Raw genomic sequence first — 22,390 nt, 5'->3', positions numbered from 1 at the left:
ACTCTTTCTCTATTGTGGTGTAATTCTTTTCCTGTGGGTGTAACTTTCTACTTACTTAGCTCAGTGCATGCTCCTCATTTCCCTCCCTTTGAGCCACCATAGTGCCGATAGCTACGTTTGATGTATCAGTCTGTAACATGAAAGGTTTATTGAAATCCATTGTATACAAAAGAGGTGACTGACAGTGCTTCTTTTACCTCTCAAAATGCTCCTTCTGCTTTAGGTGTCCAACTCACCTTGGCTGGGGCCCTAGTTCATGTTAACTCTTGTCAGAGGCACCACTCACTCTGCAAAGTTAGGCATCAACTTCCTATACTAATTTGCCAGTCCTAGAAATGACCTCATTTGCTTCTTTGTGTTGGGCACTTGCTAAGCTCAAAGGGCTTCTCCTGTGTCCATTAATGACTGTACCTAGCCGGTTCCCACCTGGAAACAGATAGCACATTTCTTTTTTCCTGATTGTGCACTTCTCCAGATTGGCTGTCAGCCCCACCCTTCTTAGATCTTAGAGTATGGCTCAAAGAGCCTTTAGATGTTTTTACCAGCCTAAGGTGTACACGATTGTATCATTGATATAGGCCATTGCATAGCCACAGTGGGGTGCCAATATGCTGTCCACTAGGTGTTAGAACGTGGCAGCTACTCCACATAGTCCAAATGGCATTCATCAGAACTCAAATAGGCTGCACAGGATGGCAAACCCCAACTTCTCCTGGCCTTCGGGTGCTATGCTCATCTGTCAGTAGCCCTTAATCAAGTCCAGGGTCAATATATAGCAGGCTTGTCTAATATTCTCTACTATATCATCCACTCTCAGCATCAGGTACACATCAAACTTAGCCAATGCGTTCATTTTCCTAAAATCAGTACACAGGCAAATCTTCTCATCCAGTTTCGGCTCTACCACAATCAGGCTTCGCCACTCACTGTGGGATTCTTGTTTTATGTCCCTTTTCAGTGTCATTTCTTTTTCTGTTTTTATCTCTCCCTGCAGCCATCGCAGGATCCTCCTCCAGTTCTCTCTGATCACCTGGTCCAGAAGTATTTCTATCCAATATTATTCTCTAGAGCAGGGTTCAGCAACCCACAGCACACATGTTAGAGCATGGCCCAAAAGGCCATTCTGCTTGGCATGCCACAGCCAGCCTGCGCATTAGGCAGCTGCTGCTAGTCACAGAGTCCGGACTGCTTGCAGCAGGTGGTTGGGAGGCTGCAAGCAGCCTGGGCTCCATGGCTGGAAGCAACTGACCAGAGCCTGGGTTGGCTGCAGCCAGGAGGCTGCAAGGAACTGCACTGGGCTTTGGAGCCCCAGCCAGGCTGCGTGCCAGCAGCAGGTGCACATGCACTTTCGGTGCATGGCTGGAAAGGGACCTGAGGCAGAGCAACCATGGCTTCTCCCCTGCCATCTGCCCAGAGGCACATGTGCAGCCACTGCCACCACAGACCCAGTGCCGGTGCTCTGGAGCCTGTTACAAATGTTTGCACCCTGCCAGCCAAATGCTACAACTGCCCAGAGCCCAGGCTGGCTGTGGCAGGCAGTTGGGAGGCTGTAAAGAGCTGCACTGGGCTTTGGAGCCCTTGGCTATGTTCCATGGTGGCAGTGGCTGCACATGCACTTCCAGGCAGATGGCGAGGAAGGGTCTGGTGTTGTGCTGCCCCAGGCCTCTTCCTGGCTGTGCATCTCAAGGCATGCTGCCACAGAGCCCAGCCAGAGCCCAGTACAGCTGTTTGTAGTCTCCCAGCTGCCTGCCACAGCTGGTCTGGGCTCTGGGTAGGTGTACTGGTAGGAGGTAAGCTGAAGACTGCTGCACCAGGCTCCCGAGCCCCAGCACTGGTTCCGTAGTGGTGGCAGCTGCATATGCACTTCTGGGCACAGGGTGGGGAAGGAGCCCGGGGTAGGGCAACCCCGGCCCCTCGCCCACCATCTGCTCGGAGGCAAGCATGCAGCTACCACCAGCAATGAAGATCAGGCCCCTGTAGGCCCTGAAGGTTCCCCTGTAGTCTGTCCCTGGCATGCCAAGTCAAGGTGTGGGTTAGGGTTGGAGTGTTTTTGGCACTCCAGCCAAAAATGTTGCTGACCCCTGCTTTAGAGCCTCTTTTTGGGCTGCTTGCAGTCATTCCCTTAGCTGGATCACATATTGTGCCAGATTTCTGTCTTTACTTTGCTGATCTTCCCATCCTTCTCCAATCAAATCCAGGATCCCCCATGACTGATGTCCATATAAGGGCTCAAAGGAGGAAAATCCTGTTGAGGCTTGGGGAACTTCTCTCGTGGCAAACTGCAGAGGTGGCAACATCTGATCCCACTTTTGTGGGTCCTCCACCACAATTTTTTTCAACATGTGCATTACAGTTGGATTTAAACGCTCTACTAAGCCATTGGTTTGTGGGTGGTATACTGAGGTCTTTAGGTGCTTAATCCCTAGAGTCTCAGTAACCCCCTCAAAGACACGAGACAAAGTTCATCCCCTGATCAGTCAGTAATTCTTTGGAAAGTCCTACTCAAAAGGAGACTTTAAGTAGCTTGTCTGCTACTTTCAGGGTGGACACAGTCCTCATGGGTACCACCTTGGGGTATCAGGTCACATAAAGTCTATTATAAATAAAATATGTTGGTGTCCTGTGCACCAGTACATCAGTAGTTGCCCCATAAGTAGAATATACAGGCAGTCCTTGACTTATGGTGTTTCAACTTGCGGCGCTTCACAATTTACACCCATGTTATTACTTACGGCGCTGGATCCTCGCACTTACTGCACTACAGGGAAATTTACAATGAGAAAAAGAGGGCAGCAAAACAAACATCCCTGGATCAGTTTCTCAGAAAGCCATCACTTCAGAAAGCTTTGTACTGTACAGTGTATATCATTTATAGTTGATTAAATAGTTGATTTAAATACGGTGTTTATGGTCATTTCTATAAAAAGTTGGGCATCAGGCCCTTGGTCAGGAACATAACCCCCTGTTATAACATTGTTTCTATGGGAAAAGCAGATTCAACTTGCATCATTTCAACTTACAGCACCTTTTCCAGGAACATAACCCACTGTAAGTGCAAGGACTGCCTGTACTGGTGTGCTGTGCTACACTTTGGTAATGGCCCCACAGTGCCCACAGCTACCCATTCAAAAGGGGTTTCTACCAAGGGGAGAGGGCCCTGGATGGGTGGTTGGGTGCTACTTTCTGACACATGGGGCAGAATCACAGTACTCCTTTACCTCCTGGAGTAACCCCAAGCAAAAGAACCTTTCCCAAACTTGGGCTTCTGTTTTATTTCTCCTCAGGTGGCCTCCTATAGGAAGTTCATGGGAACTTTTAATAGGGCCTGACAGTACTGTTGGGGCACCAATAGTTGTATCACTTCCTCCCTTTCGGGCTTACCCACTCAGTTCTGTAGAGGAGATCATTCCTCACCTCAAACCTCAGAGTTGTCTTCATCAGCTCTGGTCTCAGTACCTCCCCATTGCATTGGGCCTAATGCTCCCAGAACGCAAGCCGGAACCCATCCTCCTGGCTCTGCTCCAATTGAAAATGTCCGTCTTCCAAGAGGGTACTGATATCCATCCTCAGCTCCAGGGCTGGTACTAGTGGAGGTTCATGGTCCTCTCCAACTAAACCCTCAATGAGAGGAGTGTGGCTGCCTTCTACTCTGGCACTATCTCTCTCTTCCCACACCCAGGCCCTTTGCCCCTCTTGGCTACTCCCAGGTGCATCCCTGGGTCCAAGACCCTGGTCCTGCCTGTCCCAAGGCACTGGGCCTTTGGCCCTGGCTCCACATTTCTCTGGGCTGTAGGTCCCTGGCCCTGTTGGTTCCCAGCTGTGAGCCTCGTCAGCCCTTAACCTCTCTTCCTGGGCCCTGGCCCCTGGCTACAAGTCCCTGACTCTGCCTCTCATCCCTTGCAGGCTATGGGCCTGACCCTCCTTTGTGACAGTTCTACATGTGACCCTCTCTGTGACAGTTTAACACTGCTGGAAACTTGGGCCAGTCCCCGCCTAGGATCACTGGATAAGGTAATTGCAGTAATGCCAACTCGCATGAAAAAATCATAAGACTCCTGATTTCAAAGTCAAAATAACTCTGACTCATGATCTCCTGAAAGAGAGATCAAATCTCAGGATTTTTTCTTCTGGTGCATATAGAGAGCGCCACGCTGGTAAGTCTGTAGAGGGGAAGGGGGGAGGGCAGACTGAGGCCCCCATAGTGAGGGAGAGAGAGAGGGGGCATGGGTTGGGGTAAATGAAGCCCTGGGGCTAGGGGAGTCATGAGGGGCATGTGCCCCCTGGATTTGTGCATGGGGCAGAGGCGGGCTGCCCAATATGGCCTGGGGCTCTGTGCCCTACTTGCCCCGGGATCTACGTGCACACGTAAAAAATAGCATCTCATGATTTACATTCCAAATCTCTTGATTTTTAAGTGTTTGTCTCATGATTTTTGACACAATGGGGTTGGCAATACTGTGGGTGGCTTCGCAAGCTAACACTTTGTGGGTGTCATACCACAGAATTATCTACATTTTGGCATATGGTCATGTGTCCCCATGCAGGCATTTAGGGACTATCTGGTCCTGTTCCATCCCGTCCCCACTACCAAGTCTCTCTGTACTACCGTCTGGTCTGAGACTGAGTCCACCATAGTCTGCACCCTTTGTCTTTCCACTAGCATATTTATCATCAGCAAATTTAGGTCTCTTCCCAGCCCCTGCCCTTCTAACTGTACAGCCTTGCCATAATAGCTGCATTCCACCCCATTGTTCCTCTTCTTGCTAGGCATTACATCTCTGTGCCGCCATCCCATCCCCCTCATGGCTTCCCCTCGTAGTTTCTGTCTCACATCCTGTGGGTGTGGCATCTCATGGCCTCCTTCCTAGGCTGCCCGATTCTGCTGAGTGAAACTAACCAACTTCTCTAACAGCAGCTGTTGCTACGCCCAGTGAGTCTCTTAGGCTTGTAGTTGATGTTGCAGCCCCTGTGCTAGCTTGGCTAGGAGCTTCCACGTCTGCTGCTCTGCTACCGGCCATTGGGCTAGCACTCATAGTCAGTCCTCCAACTTCTCATTGAGCCCACAAGTTCTCCTTTTCTTTTGTATAGACCATCATTTTCTGGCATATACAGCCTTTGGAATCTTCCTGGCCAATGCGCCAATGTAACAAGTTAGGTTGCATTCACATAAAGGTGTGAACAAAGCCTATAAAGGTATATATCTACCCTACCTCCTGATAATTCACAACCAGTTTTCCACTTCTTGTTTGCTCAACAACTTGATGCAACAGGCCCCATGAGAGTTTTGTCCCATGAGACCCCTAGCTCAGCTTCAACTTCTGCCATCAAAGTTATGCAGTGACAGAGGGCATAAGCAGTGGGGGGGGAAATATTATTTGGAGGGGGGAGGGGGGGACTGAGCCCTACCTGACCCCCACCCGTTCCTCCCTCAGGGCCATTGCAAGGCCAACGCGCACTGATGCTGTACATGGCATCAGGGAAGTGGCTGCATGCTGAGCAGCGCTGGGCACTGTGGGATGGTGGTACCATGGTGCTGCTGCTGTTGCTGGCCACCACAAAAAGTTTGAGGGTTGCTGAGCCCCTTTAGCCCCAGCCTTCTGCCACCTATGACAGAGGGGATCATCTTAAGAAGTGAGTCTCAAATTGGGGCTACCCAATCACAACATTGATATTTAACTGTTGACATCGAGCCTAAATTCAGAATCAGATAAATTATTATTTGTGAAAGAATATAAAAACTAAATGTCATAACGAATCACTGAGGGCAGGTCCTGCCTGACTAACCTGGTTTCTTTTTATGATCAGGTCACAAAGTCCCTGGACGAGGGTGTCAGGGTGGATGTCGTCTTCCTGGTCTTTAAGAAGGCCTTTGACATGGTTTCCCAGCACGTTCTCTTAAAAAAAACTAGGTGACTGCAGCATTGATGCCTACACAGTCAGATGGGTGGCAAACTGGCTAGATGGTCACACCCAGAGAGTGGTGGTGGACAGGTCATTTTTGAGCTGGAGGGATGTGGGCAGTGGAGTCCTCCAGGGCTCGGTCCTGGGACCTGTACTGTTCAACATCTTTATCAGTGATCTGGATGTGGGTGTGGAATGCACACTGTCCACATTCACTGATGACACCAAATTGTGGGATGAGATGGGCATGCTGGAGGGCAGGGACAGAATCCAGCTAGATCTATACAGGTTACAGAGGTGGGCAGATAAGAATAAGATGGAATTCAATGCAGACAAGTACAAGGTGCTGCATCTAGGGAGAAGGAATCAGCAACACACCTATAGGCTGGGGAGCAGCCTTCTTGTCAACACGGTGGCAGAAAGGGATCTTGGAGTCTTTGTTGACTCCAGGATGAACATGAGCCGCCAATGCAAGGAAGCTGTCAGTAAGGCTAACCACACCTTGTTGTGCATCTACAGATGCATCACAAGCAGGTTCAGGGAGGTGATCCTTCCCCTCTGTGTGGCATTGGTCAGGCCACAGTTGGAAAACTGCATCCAGTTCTTGGTGCCGCACTTCAAGAGGGATGTGGCTAACCTTGAGAGGGTCCAGAGGAGGGCCACTCACATGGTCAAGGGGCAGCGGGGCAGGCCCTACGAAAAGAAGCTAAAGGGCCTGAACCTATTCAGCCTCCACAAGAGAAGGCTGAGAGGGGATCTGGTGGTGGCTATGTACAAACTCACCAGGGTGGACCAGAGGGAATTGGCTCTGTTCCCCAGGCACCACCCGGGGTTACTAGGAATAATGGCCACAAATTGTTAGAGAGAAGGTTCAGGATCGACATCAGGAGACATTACTTTACAGTTAGGGCTGCCAGGCTCTGGAATGGGCTCCCAAATGAGGTGGTATTCTCTCCTACCTTGGGGGTCTTCAAGAGGAGGCTGGACAGATATTTGACTGGGGTGATATGACCCCAGCAACCATTCCTGCCTGGGGCAGGGGGTTGGACCTGAAGATCTGTTTAGGTCCCTTCTGACCCTAAACACCATGATACTATGAATCATCTTTTTTTATCTTGGTTGCTTTAAAAATATTCGCTTCTTGAAAAATTATTGCCATCTAAATAGAAGTAGATTTTCTCCAGCCTTTGTACTGCCATATTGCTGTTCTAGTACATCAGATAGTTGCATATTTTAATTATTATGCTAATTGCTGATAGTTTGCCTCTACCTACAACAATAAAGTGAAGATAAAGCACCTAGAACAGTAAAATGAAGATTGAACACCTGTCTTCTCTCTGTCTTTCCTCTCCTTAGTCTGTGGTTTCATAGGTGTTAATCCTTGCTCATTAACTCATTATCCTCGCTAGCTACTGTGTTACCAATCAATCATGATTCACTCAGGGGCCAGCTCAATACACAGTAGCTAGGGAGGATAACCCCAAGACAGAAACAGTTACATAAGCACCCGTGACACGAGTTTTGCCTGTCAGCAACTAGGGGTGCAGGGCCCCAGAACCCAGAAGTCCCTGCACCTATCCCTTTGACAGCTGGAAGTCTTCATGGCCTCAGCAGGGGCTAGCAGGCCTGCAGCTTTCACCCTGCTGCATCTTAACACACACAGTGTCACCCATATCACAAGTTTTGCTTGTCTGCAGCTTGAGGTACAGTTTCCCGCAACCCCTGCATCTTCTTGAAACTCAGCAGACTTTGTGGCCTCAGCAGGGGCTACCACCTCTGCAGTTTTCACTCCACTGTGGCTTAACACATACACATGACATGAATTTTGCTTTCAAGAATTTGGGGTGCAGTTTCCCCCAAACCCCTGCACCTATCTCCTTGACACTTGGCAGTCTTTGTGGCCTCACCAGGAGCTACCATCCCTCAGTTTTCACTCCCCCCTTGCTTAGCACACATACACTGTCACCTATGTCATTTGTTTTGCTTGTCAGAAGTTTGAGGTGCAGTTTCCCAGAAACCCCTGCACCTATCTCCTTGAAACATGGCAGGCTTTGTGGCCTCAGCAAGAGCTACCATCCCTGCAGTTTTCACCCTACTGTGGCTTAACATAAACACGTGACATGAGTTTTGCTTGTCAGCAGCTTGAGGTGCAGTTTACTAGAAACCCCTGCACCTATCACCTTGAAACCTGGCATGTGTCATGCTCTCAGCAGGGCCTATCATTCCTGCCAGTTTCATCCAAATCAGTCAACAGATAACAAATTTATAGATATTTTATTTATCCCCCATTATACTCTATGGCCAAATCTCTGAATCGGCTCCGAATCTTCCAAAGCGATTCGGCCGAATCGAATTGGAAAAAGGATTCAGATCTCCGAGTCAAACATCTGGCATCTGAATTGGCCGAATCTGAATTGAATAGTTCCCTATTCACACAGGCCTAGTATTTATGGCTTGCCCTTTCAGTGAGGAGGTGGGAGAGAAGATTCTTTTCCATGCTTTCCTGGAGTGCCCCTGGCTGTAGCCACTCTTTACTATCCTCAGTGCCCTCTTTGGTGCACTGGACTTAGAAAATTGTATGTAAACCCCATAGTAACCCCCAGGTCCTTTTCCGAAGAATTGTTGCTTAGCCAGTTGGTTCCCAGGCTGCAGTGGTGCATGGGATTGTTTTGTTCTAAATGGAGGACTTTTGCACTTCTCCTTATTGAATCTTATTGAACCTCATGAGACTTTGACTTCACGGAGACTGCGTACATCTTCTGTATCCCATACTGAGTGACCAAGGGGGATATGATCTTTCTGGTCAATTTCTTGCTGGACTGGGCCAAGATGGCAACTCTGAGAAGCTGCAAAAACTGGTTCTCAGGAGCCCATTCCAATGACATCCTACAACCCTTCTGTTTCTTGGTCCAGGTTCATTTCTTATTTGAGTTTGAACACTTCACCATGCAACAAAATGTGGACCAGTTTAAGTTGTATTGGACCATTGAGGGGGCATTCTGCAGAGTGGAAGAAAGACTAGTCCTAAATTTATAAACCCATAAAAGATGTTGCAGGGGAGGGAGTTTCAGTCTCTGGTGTTATGAGTGTTTTTATTCTGACAAGTATTTCATGCTCATCCCCTCTGAGGGCCACACACTTTTATACTTTCACCTTTTTTTTTTAAACATTTTTATAATAACCATTTAGAAGAACCATTTTTCTTTCTAAGTAAAAAATGAAATCTCTCTCTCTCTCTCTCTCTCTCTCTCACACACACACACACACACACACACACACCCCCCCACGCTGCATATTTTAAGAGAGCTAAGTGAACAAAGTGTGTCTCGTATGCTGATGTTTTCAGATTACACTAGTTGATTATTGGCTAAGCTAGTTAATCATAGTTTCTTCTACAAAGTAACCCTTGACTGGTCAAAAAAAATAGTTCCCTTTCATATCGAAACCGGAAGAAAAGAAACCTATCTTATCAACCAATCCCCCGAGGTTTGTGGAGGGTGTAACTTTCAGTCTGCTAACTGAGAGTAGATGGTGGTAGGTCATTATCTTCCTCAAAAAATTCTAGCTGGTTAATCATGGAGCTGCTTGTAAATGTAAGAAAATGGATAGAAGAAAATAAAGCTGATTTTTTGCCACCAGTATGCAATAAACTTATGTAAGTAAACTAAGATTTTGTTTTACCCTACATATTTTCAGGTCTAAAAGGAAACTGCTTTAGATGTTATGCAAATCACTAAGATAAAGTAACTATTGATATGTTGTTCTTCATCTCTCATCACAGGCATCTTTAAAACATTGGCAATATCTGAAATTTGTTTAGCAGTTTAAAATAGATGGACTTTTATGTTAACCACATTGCAATTTATAGCCCTGACTCAAAGGACCTTCAAGTCAATGAAAGTTTTTCTGTCAACTTCAGTGGGCATTGGATCATATTCTATGACAGTTAAATCTCCCATTTCACACTGTGGGAGTATACCCATGAATTATGAGATTCAATTAATAACTTGGCATTACCTTGTCCAGCCCCTGCTTCCAATCTTAGAGTAAGAGCTTCATGAAGCTTAAATTAAGTACTTCAAAATAATTCAGCTGTATTCTTTCAAAGTATCTCCATTTCTACAGCTTACCTTTAATACCTGTGGCATTATTTTAGTATTTAAAGCATTTTGAATAATCCTGCTTTCTGATGTTCAACAATAAGATGCACACTCCTTTTTCTTCCCTGCCTACAAATGTCAGAAGCCAGAAGCCTAATAAATAAGATGGGTGAACTAGAATGCCTGGTATTAAGTAGTGACTGATGTAATAGGCATCTCATAGACCTGGTGGAAGAACAATAATTGGATACTGCTATATTGGCTTACAAACTATATAGAAATGACATAATTGGACATGTAGGTGGAGGAGGGTAACTGTATGTTAAGGACAGTATAGACAGCAACATCATAAAATCTTATCTGAAAGGAAAACTACCATAGAATCACTGTTGGTATAAATTCTGTACTTGAATAAAAAGAATATAGTACTAGGATTGTACTACCAAGCACCTGATCAGGAAGGTGATGGTGATTATGAAATGCTGAGGGAGATTAAAGCTGCTGAAATGGAACAAGCAATAATAATGGGAGACTTTAACTATCCTCACATAGACTGGGTAAACACCTCATCAGGGTGAGATGTGGAGATAAAATTTCTGGATGTGATGAATGACTGCTTTCTAGAACAACTCATCTTGGAACTCACAAGAGAAGTAATTCTAGACCTAATCCTAAATAGCACACAGGACCTGGTTCAAGAGGTATCTGTTGGTGAGCCACTCTGTAATAGTGACAATAAATAATTACATTCTAGCAGCATAGAGTATGCCAAAAAAAATCCACCACACCCACGTACAACTTTATGCAAGGAACTTATACAGAAATGAGGAAGTTAGAAAGAAGTTAAAAGGAGCAGTCAAAAACCTAAAAAGCCTGCAGGCAGCTTGGAAGCTATTTAAAAAGACCATACTATTGGCTCAGGAAACATGTATACCACAAATCAAAAATAAGAAAAACAGGAAAACCCTCAAATTCTGGCAGGTCAAGTGTAAAAGTGAAAAAAGACAGGTCAAAAAAGAATTACAGAGCATTTAGCAAAAGATGCTAAAGTTAATCATAAAAACATTTAAAAATACATCAGAAGCTTGAAGCCAGGTAGAGAATTGGTGGGACTATTAGATGACCAAGGTGTAAAAGGTAGACTCAAGGAAAATAACAGAGAAGCTAAGTGAATTATTTGCATTGTTTTTTCTGAAAAAAATACTGAGGAAATTCTGATGCCAGACTAATCATTCCTAGTGAATAGGTCTGAAGGGTTGGACCACACTGAAGTAACAACAGAAGTTTTAGAACAAATCGATAAATACTAATAAGTTACCAGCCCTGGATGGCATTCACTCAAGTCTTCTGAAGGAACTCAAAGGTAAAATTGCCAATCTGACATTATGACTAGGGACAGAAATTATGCCTAAACTGGTATAAATGATCAGAAGTTGGTTCCAATCTGTAATACAACAGAAGTTCAGTGCACATAAAGCACTTTCAAAATGGCCAAAACCAGTTTAAGATAAACCTGGATGGGTGAAGTATCAGACCTAAATGATTTAGATTAAATCAGTTTATTGAATTTCTGTACAAGATCCCCTCCAGATTCAAGTTAATTCACAGTCCTCCAGCATCCCAGAATGCTTTGCACCTCCCCCACAATCCTCCCCTCCTCACCTTGTGTTTGAAAATTTTAGTTCCTCATTATAAACGGTAAGGAATCTTTTTGCCCTCTTTTGTTTTTTAAAAACTCAGGATGCAGCTTTAAACATTAGCACAGTTAAGAACAGAAACATGATGCAATACAAGAATAAGTTTAAATCACATATCATTCAATATCAACTATGCTACAACTGGGAATACTCTTTTAACCTCATCTGAAGTTAATTATTTCAGAACCCAGACTCTGGATATTGATTTTTATAGTGTCTATGACTCCTCTGAAGCCCTACTTTGGATACAAGTAAACAGTTCCTTGGCTTTAAAGTTATCCTAAAATATCTGATTCTTTATAGTCTTTAGAGCTGTTAAAAAGATTTCCTTCTAATAACACTGTCATTTTAAGAAGTGAAATATCAAGAGTAGGTATAATATAAAAAAACTAGATGTATAAACTGGTCCTGATTCTAACAAGAGACTGGTATGATCAAGTCAATCCCCTAAGCCTGAAGCTTTTAGGGTGTTCACCAAGCTGTTTGCAATATCTTCTTAGTTCAGGAAAGAAGTCCATCTGTTTTCTTCTTATTCATGTACCAGAAAAGTGTATTCAGCAATGCGGTCAAAGCTATCTGTTGGAACTTGTATTTACAGTTGGTAACTAAGGTTTTTCTATGCTGCTTAGTTCCACTAATAATTTTGTTTTGGTTGGCTTCATAGTATGTTAAGCGCTGTGAGCATGGTGAACTGTGTTCCTAGTAAACCTGATATTTTCAATTACTGTTTAACAGAAAGTTCAATGTCAGTAAGTTGAATTACAGTACTACCTCCTCTGTTCTTTTAAAATCATTAGTTCTTGGCACTGAAACAAAATACCTGGATTTCTGTAAAAATTATCTGCCCTCAGTATCCAGTATCCAGTCATGAGACACACTTCTGGCTTCTTACTGTGTAGTCCAATGTGCCCTTTGGATTTTGTTCATGGATTGTCAGCTATGTTATTTCCAATTCTGCTAGAATTTCTGTGCTTGTCTTGTATAAGTAGAAAGTTACGTTATGTTTGTAAAGTGTGAAAATATTTTGGTTAGTCTTTAGAAATTAATATTTAATCTGCAGGCTGTGAGCAACTTATTAGCATAATGCACACAACTGCCCATTATAAAAATAGTTGATCTGAGATCTCATTTAAGTTTTATGGCTTTTATTTCAGGTATGATAGAGACTATTTGATATCACTTAAATGCTATTAGTAATAATCAAAATTAATGTATCAGCACAAAGCAAAACAAACACAGCTTTTATATTCTAGGCCTTTCAGAAATTCTCCCATTGACTCTACTGAGATATTTGGGTGCAGGCATGGGGATAGATTGCTCTTCTCTCTCTTTATATGCTCCAGCTGCCATCCTAGGTATTCCAGTAAAGCTTCCTCGGTACTACAGTACCAGGGTCTTCCCAGAGGTTCTAAGCACCCCTTTTAATGGGGGTCTCCAGTGCTACATGGGAAAGAAAATACCATAGGCCAGGGCTGTCCAACTGGCAGCCTCTGGAGGGTTAAATTGTGGTCCCTGAGCAGTAGCTCAGCTGCCACTCCCCACACTGCCACTCCCCACTCCTTTCCAGCAGGGTGGAAGCAGGGGGGCTAACAGAGCTTAGCCTCCCAAAAAATGGGGGAGCAATACAGCTGCCAGTGGCTACAGCAGGGGTGGGAAGGGATGCGCATACTGCAATGAGGAAGGGAGTGGGGCTGGGATTGAGGCAGGGGCAGGGACTGCACAGCCAGGGTGGGGCGCGGGTTGGAGCTACAAGCACTTCATCTGGGGGACACAGCTCCTGCTTCTACGCACACCCCAGGAGGCATGGGAGGGGGTGCCCCCGGATCTGCGTAGAGCGAAGGCAGGCTGCCACTACGGACTGGGACCGGGTCTTCACGGGGCTCTTCCCGGAGGCTGTGTGGGGCTGCGCTCCAGGCAGGTGGCAGCAGTGATAGGAGGGAGGCTATGGGGTGGGACTGTAGCCAACCCAAAATTCACCATAGCTCCCCCGACCCCTCCTCCCAGTGCTGCTGCCGCCTGCCTGTCCTGAGTGCTGCCAGCCCCGATCCTTATCTCTGCTGATAGCAAGCTCCATCAAAACACAAAAGGAATTTGGCTGCTTCTCCCCCCCAGGAAGAGCCTGGTGCAGCCCTGGCCCCAATCTGCAGCAGCAGCCCACCCTGCCCCACACAGATCCGGGGTACATGCCGTCCGTTCCCACCTGGGGTGCATGCAGGGTGGGGGCCACCACCCCTTCCCCATGCCAGGCACCCCTGAACAAACCACTCATGGCTTCATCCTGCACCCTGCCTTGGCTGTGCATGGCCTGCCCCTGCCCCAGCCCCACTCACCCTCACTGCCGTGGGGAGTAGAGGGGAAGCAGATAGAAGTCCCAGCAGTGAGGGAGGGAGCAGGGCACAGGTGGAAGCAGGGGCTAGGGTGAGTAGGGCCCCGGCTGGACCAGGTGGTGGGTCAAGCAGAGGCCCAGAGGGCACATGCCCCCCCCGATCTGTGCATGGGGCAGAGGCTGCTGCTGCATGCTGCGCTTTGCTCCCTGCTGCAGCTGCACCCCACCCTCAGCCTGCCTGGCAGTGGGACGTATGTGGCATTGCATGGCTCTCAGTTCAGTGGGGCTCAAAGAGCAGCTGCAGCTGCCTCCACCCCATGCACAGATCAGGGGGCACATGCCCCACCAGGCCTCCACTTGTCCCACCACCTGGCCTGGCCAGAGCCCCACTTACCTCAGCCCCTGCTCCTGCCTGTGACCTGCTCCCTCTCTTATTGCTGCAGTCTTGATCTGTGCGTCCCCCACCACGGCCCTTTCCCCTCTCCTCCCCTCATAGACTTACCTGCTTTTACCTTACCTTTCCCTCTCCTCCAAATATTTTTTTCTCCCTCTCCCTATGGTCCCCAGCCTCCCCCTCATTCCTCTATCTTCCGTTTCCTGCCCCTGCCTCAGGGGCTGGAGCAGTGCATCATGACACTGAGAGCTGAGGGTGATCCTGAGGATGCATGGGTGCAGGGTGCCCCAGGGGTTCACCCACACAGGTTAAAGGTTGAGGGTGTGCCCACATGAACATGCAGTACAGGGCTGGGACATCCAAGTATATGCATGGTGCAAGACTGGGAGGGAGGATTGTCTGTGCAGCATGGGGCATCTGTGCAGTCCAGAGGCCCATGGCTCACCTTGGTGTGGCCTGAAGGGCATCCAGCCCTCAGCCACTTAGAACTTGGGTAGCCGTGCCCTAGATGGTATCAACTTTTCAAGGCCAGCCTTAACTGGTGATAGGTCACTGTCAACATAGGTCACTGTCACTAGCCTGTACTGTACTCTACTTTCCTGTCACTGGCCTGACCTCTGTCTCTTCCCCATGTGTAAATCTCAGCCACATTGAGGGCTTTAGGACCCTGTAAATGACATGGGATAAAGGAGGCTGCCATGAATGCAAATACAGTGTGAGCTGGGTAAGATCCCCTCAATCAAGTTCCTTTTGCACCTGGAGCTTGGAGATATAACCTGGCCCACAGGGAACCCAAGGAAGGCTACATTTGGTACTTGATTGGTAGAGCTGACAGAGTAAGTGGTAACTGGAATTCACAAGAGTGAATAAATCAGATAAAGGGCTGGATTGTCCTCTCACTTCCTCCAGTTTAAATCAGATGAAAGGGTAGTGAAATTATCCCATTGTAAGCCTAATGTGAGAAAGGAATCAGGCATGATGTTACTAACTTCAGTAGCTTGCTGGGATAAGTTATATTTTACCTAGAGCTTCTCCTCTCATCAGATTGTGTTACAAAGATAATAATACCTAATCCTCATATATTATTTTTTATCTTTAATTTCTCAAAGAAGTTAAATAGTATCATTCTCATTTTACAGATGTGGGAACCAAACTACAGGAAGTGACTTGCCCTAAGTCACCCTTCAGGGCAGGGGAGGGCAAAATATGGAGGCTTGCAGAGGGACTTTGACCGGCCTGCTGTGGTTTGCTTAGTCCCACCTGGCCCAGGCACCATCCATCCCATGCCATGCATCCTGCTACCCGTGGTCATAAAGAGGGGCTGGGGCAGCTTTGCCACTGGACTCCATTTCTAGGTAGCCCAGGTGGTGATGGATCCTTCCAGCTGCCACCGCCAGTCCTGCCCCCACGGAGACTAGCAGGGACCCATGCACACAGTCCTGACCCTAGCCCACACCACGCCCACTCCAGACCCACTCTGCCTGGAGTAAACCAGCTCCAGATCAGCTGGGATTTATGTGTATAGCCCTGTCCCTGGCCTGCCCCATGACTGCTCTGCCCATGATGAGCAGTGGCAGTGGCCAGGCAGAAGCTGCTGCTGGGTACAGGGGAAAAGCATCCACTTCCCCCTTGCCATGGCTAGGCCCTTCTTGCTGCAGCTGCCTAGAGCCCACACCTGGACTGCCTTGCAGCTCCTCTCTGGCACCACCACTACCACCACTAGTGCCACCTCCAGGCAGGTTTGCAGTGGCAATGGAGAGAAGTCGCAGGGTGGCCCAGGCATGAGCTCTGGGCAGCCAGAGCAAGGCCCAAAAGCGGGGAAGGGGGAGGCAGTCGCTTTTCCCCCATGCCCAGCAGCAGCTTCTACCTGGCCACCGCTCATTGAGGTGGGCCGGTCCAGAGCAGCTGTGGGACAGGCTGGGGTTGGGGCTGTGCGTGAGGGTCCCACCTGGTCTGGAGCTGGTCTGCTCTGGCTGGGGAGGGTCCAGAGCAGGTGTGGGGAAGGCCAGGGCCAAGAAAGGGGCTGTGCACTTGGGTCCCAGCTGGTTTGGAGCTGATCTGCTCCAGCCAGGGTGAGTCCAGAATGGGCATAGGGTGGGCAGGGCTGTGTGCTCAGCTGTTAATGGGCACTGGTAGTGATGACAGTGGCAGGGAGGAGTCACAGGACCCATGGGCTGTCGGTTTGGTGAGCTGTTGCAGGGGATGGGAGTGCTGACTGGCCTGCAACTGCTCCCCAAAACTGTGCATGTGACGAGTGGGTCCAAATAATTGCCCATGCCTGCTTTAGGGTAATGACAGCTAGAAATAGAACTCACATCTCCTAAATCTGAGTCCAGGGTCCTATTCTCTAGATCACTGGGGGCCAAACTTTTTCATAGGCATACCACAAATTAGGCCCTGAGTGTTACTCCAGTTTCCTTCTCCTGTCCAATCTGTGGTTCTGCTTTCTGCTCCCTGCCCTGTATTTCCTGACCAATCTGCTGCTCTGCCTTCTACTCCCTGCCCTATCTGCCATTGTGATGCCTGCCCCTCCAGCCCCAAATCAGCTTCAGGCTGCACACAGAGGGTGCCCATGCCACTTGTGGCACCTGTGCCACAGGTTGGCCACCCCTGCCCTTGACCACACTGCTTCAATTAGTCACTGTCTGTAAAATCCAAAAGAATGAAATTTAGAATGAAATATAAATATGTAGAAATATAGAAAAGATACTGTTACTGATGGCTTCTAAATATTTTTGGCAGGCACCGCTATCAGCTGAACGTGATGTTTGTGGGAGGACCAAACCAAAGAAAAGATTATCACATCGAAGGAGGAGAAGAGGTAACAGAACATCTGTATCTTCTTGCTTTTATTGGTCTCTAGGGTTGAGGAATTTAACTACTTTGAGCAATACCTCCCAATATGTACTTTTCACCTTAATTTTAAGATATATATATTAGAGATAGTCAAAGAAACTTAAACAGAAAAGTATTCTATCAGACTATGCAGTTCAGTCAAAACAGAAACATTTAAGAAATTGGGTGGATTTTACTGGTATTCTATTTCAAAAGAAAACCAGAAAAAATATTCTGACTAAAGTTTCTGCAAAAGTTTCTTATTTTGACATTCTTTGACACATAGCACTTTGATTTTTCATTTTGAAATTGCACCTCATTTTCTTTTGAAATATTTTGATTTTGTTGCAATGAAACATTTAATTCTACCTGACAAATATTTTTTTCAGAATTCTTCTTAATAAAAAATTTCAAACATTTCAGTTTGCATTCCAGCATTAAGGCATATTTTGAAATCTTTAAACCCTTTGCAAACCAGAACCCTATCCTCTCCACAGCTCTAGTATTTCTATTACTATGTTTTTTCTAGTACCAACAGATGGCTGTTTTGTGCCTTGGGTAGCCATTTACCCATGTTCAGAATTCAAGTGGAGGGGAAAAAAGAAACCCCAACAAATCAAAGCAGCTATGATTTACTCCTGCTTTGTACTTCCATTTGGCTGGGAAGTTAGGGACAGACCCTTGCCAATAGAATTTGGCCATCTAGATGCCTTTGAAAATCTCACCCTACCCAACACCTCAAGTACCTATGCACCTATTCATCAGGGGAAGGCAGCAGGGAATAGGAGATGCTCTATTTACTAGGGCACCCCTGAAGTAACTAGGAACAATGGCCACAAATTGACGGAGAGCAGATTTAGGTTGGACATTAGAAAGAACTTCTTCATGGTAAGGATTGCCAGAATCTGGAATGGGCTTCCAAGGGAGGTGGTGCTCTCCCCTACCCTGAGGGTCTTCAATCGGAGACTGGACAAGTACCTACCTGGAGTCATCTGACCCCAACGCTGTTTCCTCCCCAGAGCAGGTCGTTGGAACTTGATGACCTAATGAGGTCCCTTCCAACCCTAACATCTATGAATCTATGAATATAGCAGGCCAAAGACAATCAGACCCATAATTTGTAGAAGACATCATGGGTATTTTATAATACATACCATAGTTACATTTCCGAAAGAGGTGGACCTTAGTTGATTTATGTTGTAATTGTGTGCCATATTGGAATTGCACCTTAAGTGAATCTAGTACTTGTTATGTATTCAGAAGCAAATGCCAGAAAACACTTCCCTAGGCAAACTGAGCATAACTTTTATTTATAGGCATCAAGTTCCAGGGAAAAGAGATAATCACAGCTATAGGATATCAGATTACAAAAGCTTGAAAGCACCTCTAAACTGTATTCTGCCATTATGCTGTATTTTTAATTATCAAATTATTAATGTGATAATTAATCGATTCATTAATATTTATTATCACAATAACTAGGAGTGGGTGATTCTTATCAAAATAAGTTTGGCAAAACACTCAAACCATTTCTATGGAATCATAACATTAAATCATTTTAATGCCACACAATTAGATTTTTTTAAATGGCATAATTACATTTTGCCCCTCACCCAATGGAAGCCTGTCCCATGTACCACAGAGAGAAAATTAAAGAGACTCTATAAAATTAGACAGATGTGTCTTCTTTATATATAATATATTTCTTTTATCTCATAGATTCATAGATGCTAGGGTCGGAAGGGACCTCAATAGATCATCAAGTCTGACCCCCTGCCTAGGCAGGAAAGAGTTGGCACATACTTTAGTTGGTGTTTGGATCCTTATGTTGTGGCTCGACACAGCCCAGGCCCTATGTACAGCTGATTCATAGATTCATAGTTTCTAGGGTCAGAAGGGACCTCAACAGATCATCAAGTCCGACCCCCTGCCTGGGCAGGAAAGGCGCTGGGGGCAGACGACCCCAGCCAGATGCCTATTCAACCTTCCCTTAAAGACCCCCAAGGTAGGGGAGAGCACCACCTCCCTTGGAACCCCTTTCCAAATTTTGGCCACCCTTACCGTAAAGAAGTTTTTCCTGATATCTAGCCTGAATCTGTTCTCTGTAAGTTTGTGACCATTGTTCCTTGTTACCCCAAGAGGCACCCTGGTCAACAGAGCATCTCTGATCCGTTATGAATTTGTAGGCGGCCACAAGATCACCTCTCAGCCTTCTCTTGCGGAGGCTGAAGAGGTCCAGATCCCTCAGTCTCTCCTCATAGGGCTTGTCCTGTAAACCCCTAACCATATGAGTGGCTCTCCTCTGGACCCTCTTGAGTCTATCAACATCCTTCTTGAAGTATGGCATCAGCAATAAGGCATGATGGGATCTAATGCACAATCCCACAATCATGCCTCCTGCCATGCATATGTTGCATGGCAAGAGGTGCGATTGTGTGGATTGCACATTAGATCCTCTCATGCCTTTACCTGCACATGTAGAGGCCTAAGCCATCAAGTTGCATTCAAACTTTAAACAGGGTGCGATTGTGTGGATTGCACATTAGATCCTCTCATGCCTTTACCTGCACATGTAGAGGGGGCCTAAGCCATCAAGTTGCATTCAAAATTTAAACAGAGAAATTTTGTCATCTGCTTTTTCACATGTACAATGGATTGACTGTGCACTATTAAATGTTTTTCATGTTGAATTAAGTTGTATCACATATAGAAATATGTAACTGAACAAGTTTCTCTGTGATTGTCATACTAACGTAGCAGCTTACTAAAGTAACAGAAACTTCTTCATCTCATTGACTTAATTAATCCCTTAGGTTTAAATCTTCCCATTAGGCTAAATACAAGCACTTCTTTAATAGTAGAATAGATTCCTAAATTAGACTTGATAGTATTTTTTTTTCCCCCACTGGGCTGTAAGACACACTTTTAACCACTAGTTGTCACTGTAAGACTGCCTTTTCCTTTCTCCTACATGGCTGACTGTATTCTCAATCTGCATATGATGAATTCAATTTTGTCTGCTGCTGAAAGAGATATGATGGGGGAATGAATTTCCTGGCTTTAATTCATTAAAAAGGACAACAAATAAGGTGGTTAAGTCAGTAACTAGTGTAGTCTTTTCATACCTGAGCAGTTCTCCCTCAAGCCTTCACAGGCATAGGGTTATATTCTTTCTTTTTGAACTAAATGTGCTCAGGTGATAAAACTGCATAACTCACAGACACCTAGCATGAGGTGGTTTGACAAACAGAAAATATTTTGTTCATCACTTAATTGTAAACAATATTGCATCAGTACACAGGCAAAAATAATGAAATTTGTTGTACAGAAGCCAAAAAGTAAATGTATGGTTCCAACCTTCTTTAATTTACTTGTTAAGATAGCTGTTCCTAAATTAGATATATGGTTTATGTTTTGATTTCAGGGAATCAGATTATTGCATAGCTTGGCCTTGGCACAGCAAATGTCAAATTTATGTGGGGACCCGCAGTTTAAAAATTAGTCTCCTTATAAAACATATAAATGTAGATATTTAACTCACACCTCAAAAGGCAAATGCTCTCTTAGATCTAAATGATAAATTGAATCCCAAACATGCATGTCATATTAAGGAGTTCATGTTTGAAAGTTAAGGCCCAGGATCTTAATGCCAATTTAGGAGCACTTTTCCATAATTAAAGAAGTGCGGGATAACATCCTGTTATGAGAGAGAGGTAGTTATCCATAATAGTCCAAAGTCAGGAAGAAGACAGGATAGATTTGCACCTTTTTGTATCAGATGTATAAACCCTCTGCTTATAAAAGCTTATGCTAAACTTCTTGGATTTGGTTAGTCTATCCTGTTATAACCCATATTAGTCATGAAGCTAACTGATTCTGAAGGGAATCCTAGACTTCTTGGTGTTTGTTTTAGAGGGGCACTTAGTGGGGTTTCCTGTGCTCATCTAAACCACAGGTTCTTGGACTGCATGTCATATCCCTAAGAGGTTCATCAGAATAGATCAGGGTTTGTGAACCAGCTCCCATTCCTGCATGTGGTACCTTGTATAAAACATTTCTAGGCTCTCAGGGATCTGAGGAAGCCAAACTGGAAGTACATAGCTGCTTACAGAACAGCTGGAAGTATAAGTTTAGAAAGTCCCTGTCATAATTTACTTCCCTACAAAGGCATCTTTTAAGTGTCCAGTTTCAAACTGGTTGTCATGGGGGACTTCAACTACCTGGACATCTCGTGGGAAGAGCACTCGGCCAAATCCGAATGGTCGCAAAGCTTCCTCACGTGCGTGGATGAGCTCTAACTCAAGAAGTCTACGGGCCAACAAGAGGCAAAGCGCTGCTTGACCTGGTACTGGCAACCAGAGATAACCTAATCAGCGACCTAATGATCGAAGGGAAGCTGGGTGACAGTGACCACGAGCTGATCACCTTCACCATCCGCCGAAAAGCTGTCAAGTCAGTCAGCAGTAAAGAGGTCCTCGACTTCAGGAGGGCTGACTTTGACAAGCTCAAGAGACTCATCGGTGAGGCCCTAAGGGACCATGACCCCAAAGGGAGGGGAATCCAGGAAGAGTGGCTGTTCCTCAAGGGAGCAATCCTAGATGCACAAGCTAAGGCTATTCCGTCTCGGAGGAAAGGCAGCAAGAGGGCACAGCAGCCCCCTTGGCTCTCTAGGGAACTGGCGGTCCTCCTGCGTCTAAAAAGACAGACCTACAAAGGATGGAGGATGGGATCCACCTCCAAGGAGGAATACTCTGCACTGGTCCAGACCTGCAGGGAGCAACCCTGCAGGGAGAAACCCAGGAAAGCCAACGCTGCCATGGAACTCCAACTGGCCACAAGTATCAAGGAGAATAAAAAGTCCTTTTTTATATATGTGGAGAGCCAGAGGAAAAGCAGGGCAACATTGGACCCCTGCTAAACCAAAAGGGAGAACTGACGACCAATGCCCAGGAAAAAGCCAGCTTGCTAAATGGGTACTTTGCGTCAGTCTTTCACAAGTCCCATGGGACGCCCCTGCCCATTACAGGACAGGAACACCTAAATGAGGGTCGTTTCTTGCCCATCATCAATGCTGACCTTGTGAAGCAACAGCTGTAGAGACTGGACACCTTCAAGTCAGCCAGCCCTGACAATTTAC

The 22,390-nt window shown here is 46.0% G+C and overlaps 1 protein-coding gene across 11 annotated transcripts in view; it reads left to right on the top strand.

Annotated features, from left to right (window-relative positions):
* The window catches only part of HAAO (3-hydroxyanthranilate 3,4-dioxygenase), a 74,548-nt gene that overhangs the window by 4,938 nt on the left and 47,220 nt on the right, over positions 1–22,390 (top strand). For 5 of the 11 annotated variants that reach the window (XM_025203222.1, XM_006022838.3, XM_025203220.1 and 2 more), the window contains exon 2: positions 17,161–17,239. In XM_025203222.1, the coding sequence (XP_025059007.1) occupies positions 17,161–17,239 (79 nt within the window). Of the gene's footprint in view, positions 1–3,903; positions 4,012–9,368; positions 9,557–17,160; positions 17,240–22,390 lie in introns of those variants that run through there. The other 6 variants (XM_006022840.3, XM_025203217.1, XM_025203218.1 and 3 more) reach the window with 4 other exon arrangements.

The sequence above is a fragment of the Alligator sinensis genome, unplaced genomic scaffold (assembly GCF_000455745.1).
Source record: "Alligator sinensis unplaced genomic scaffold, ASM45574v1 scaffold377_1, whole genome shotgun sequence".
Classification (NCBI taxonomy): Eukaryota; Metazoa; Chordata; order Crocodylia; family Alligatoridae; genus Alligator; species Alligator sinensis.
This window is presented reverse-complemented; position numbering and strand designations above follow the sequence as displayed.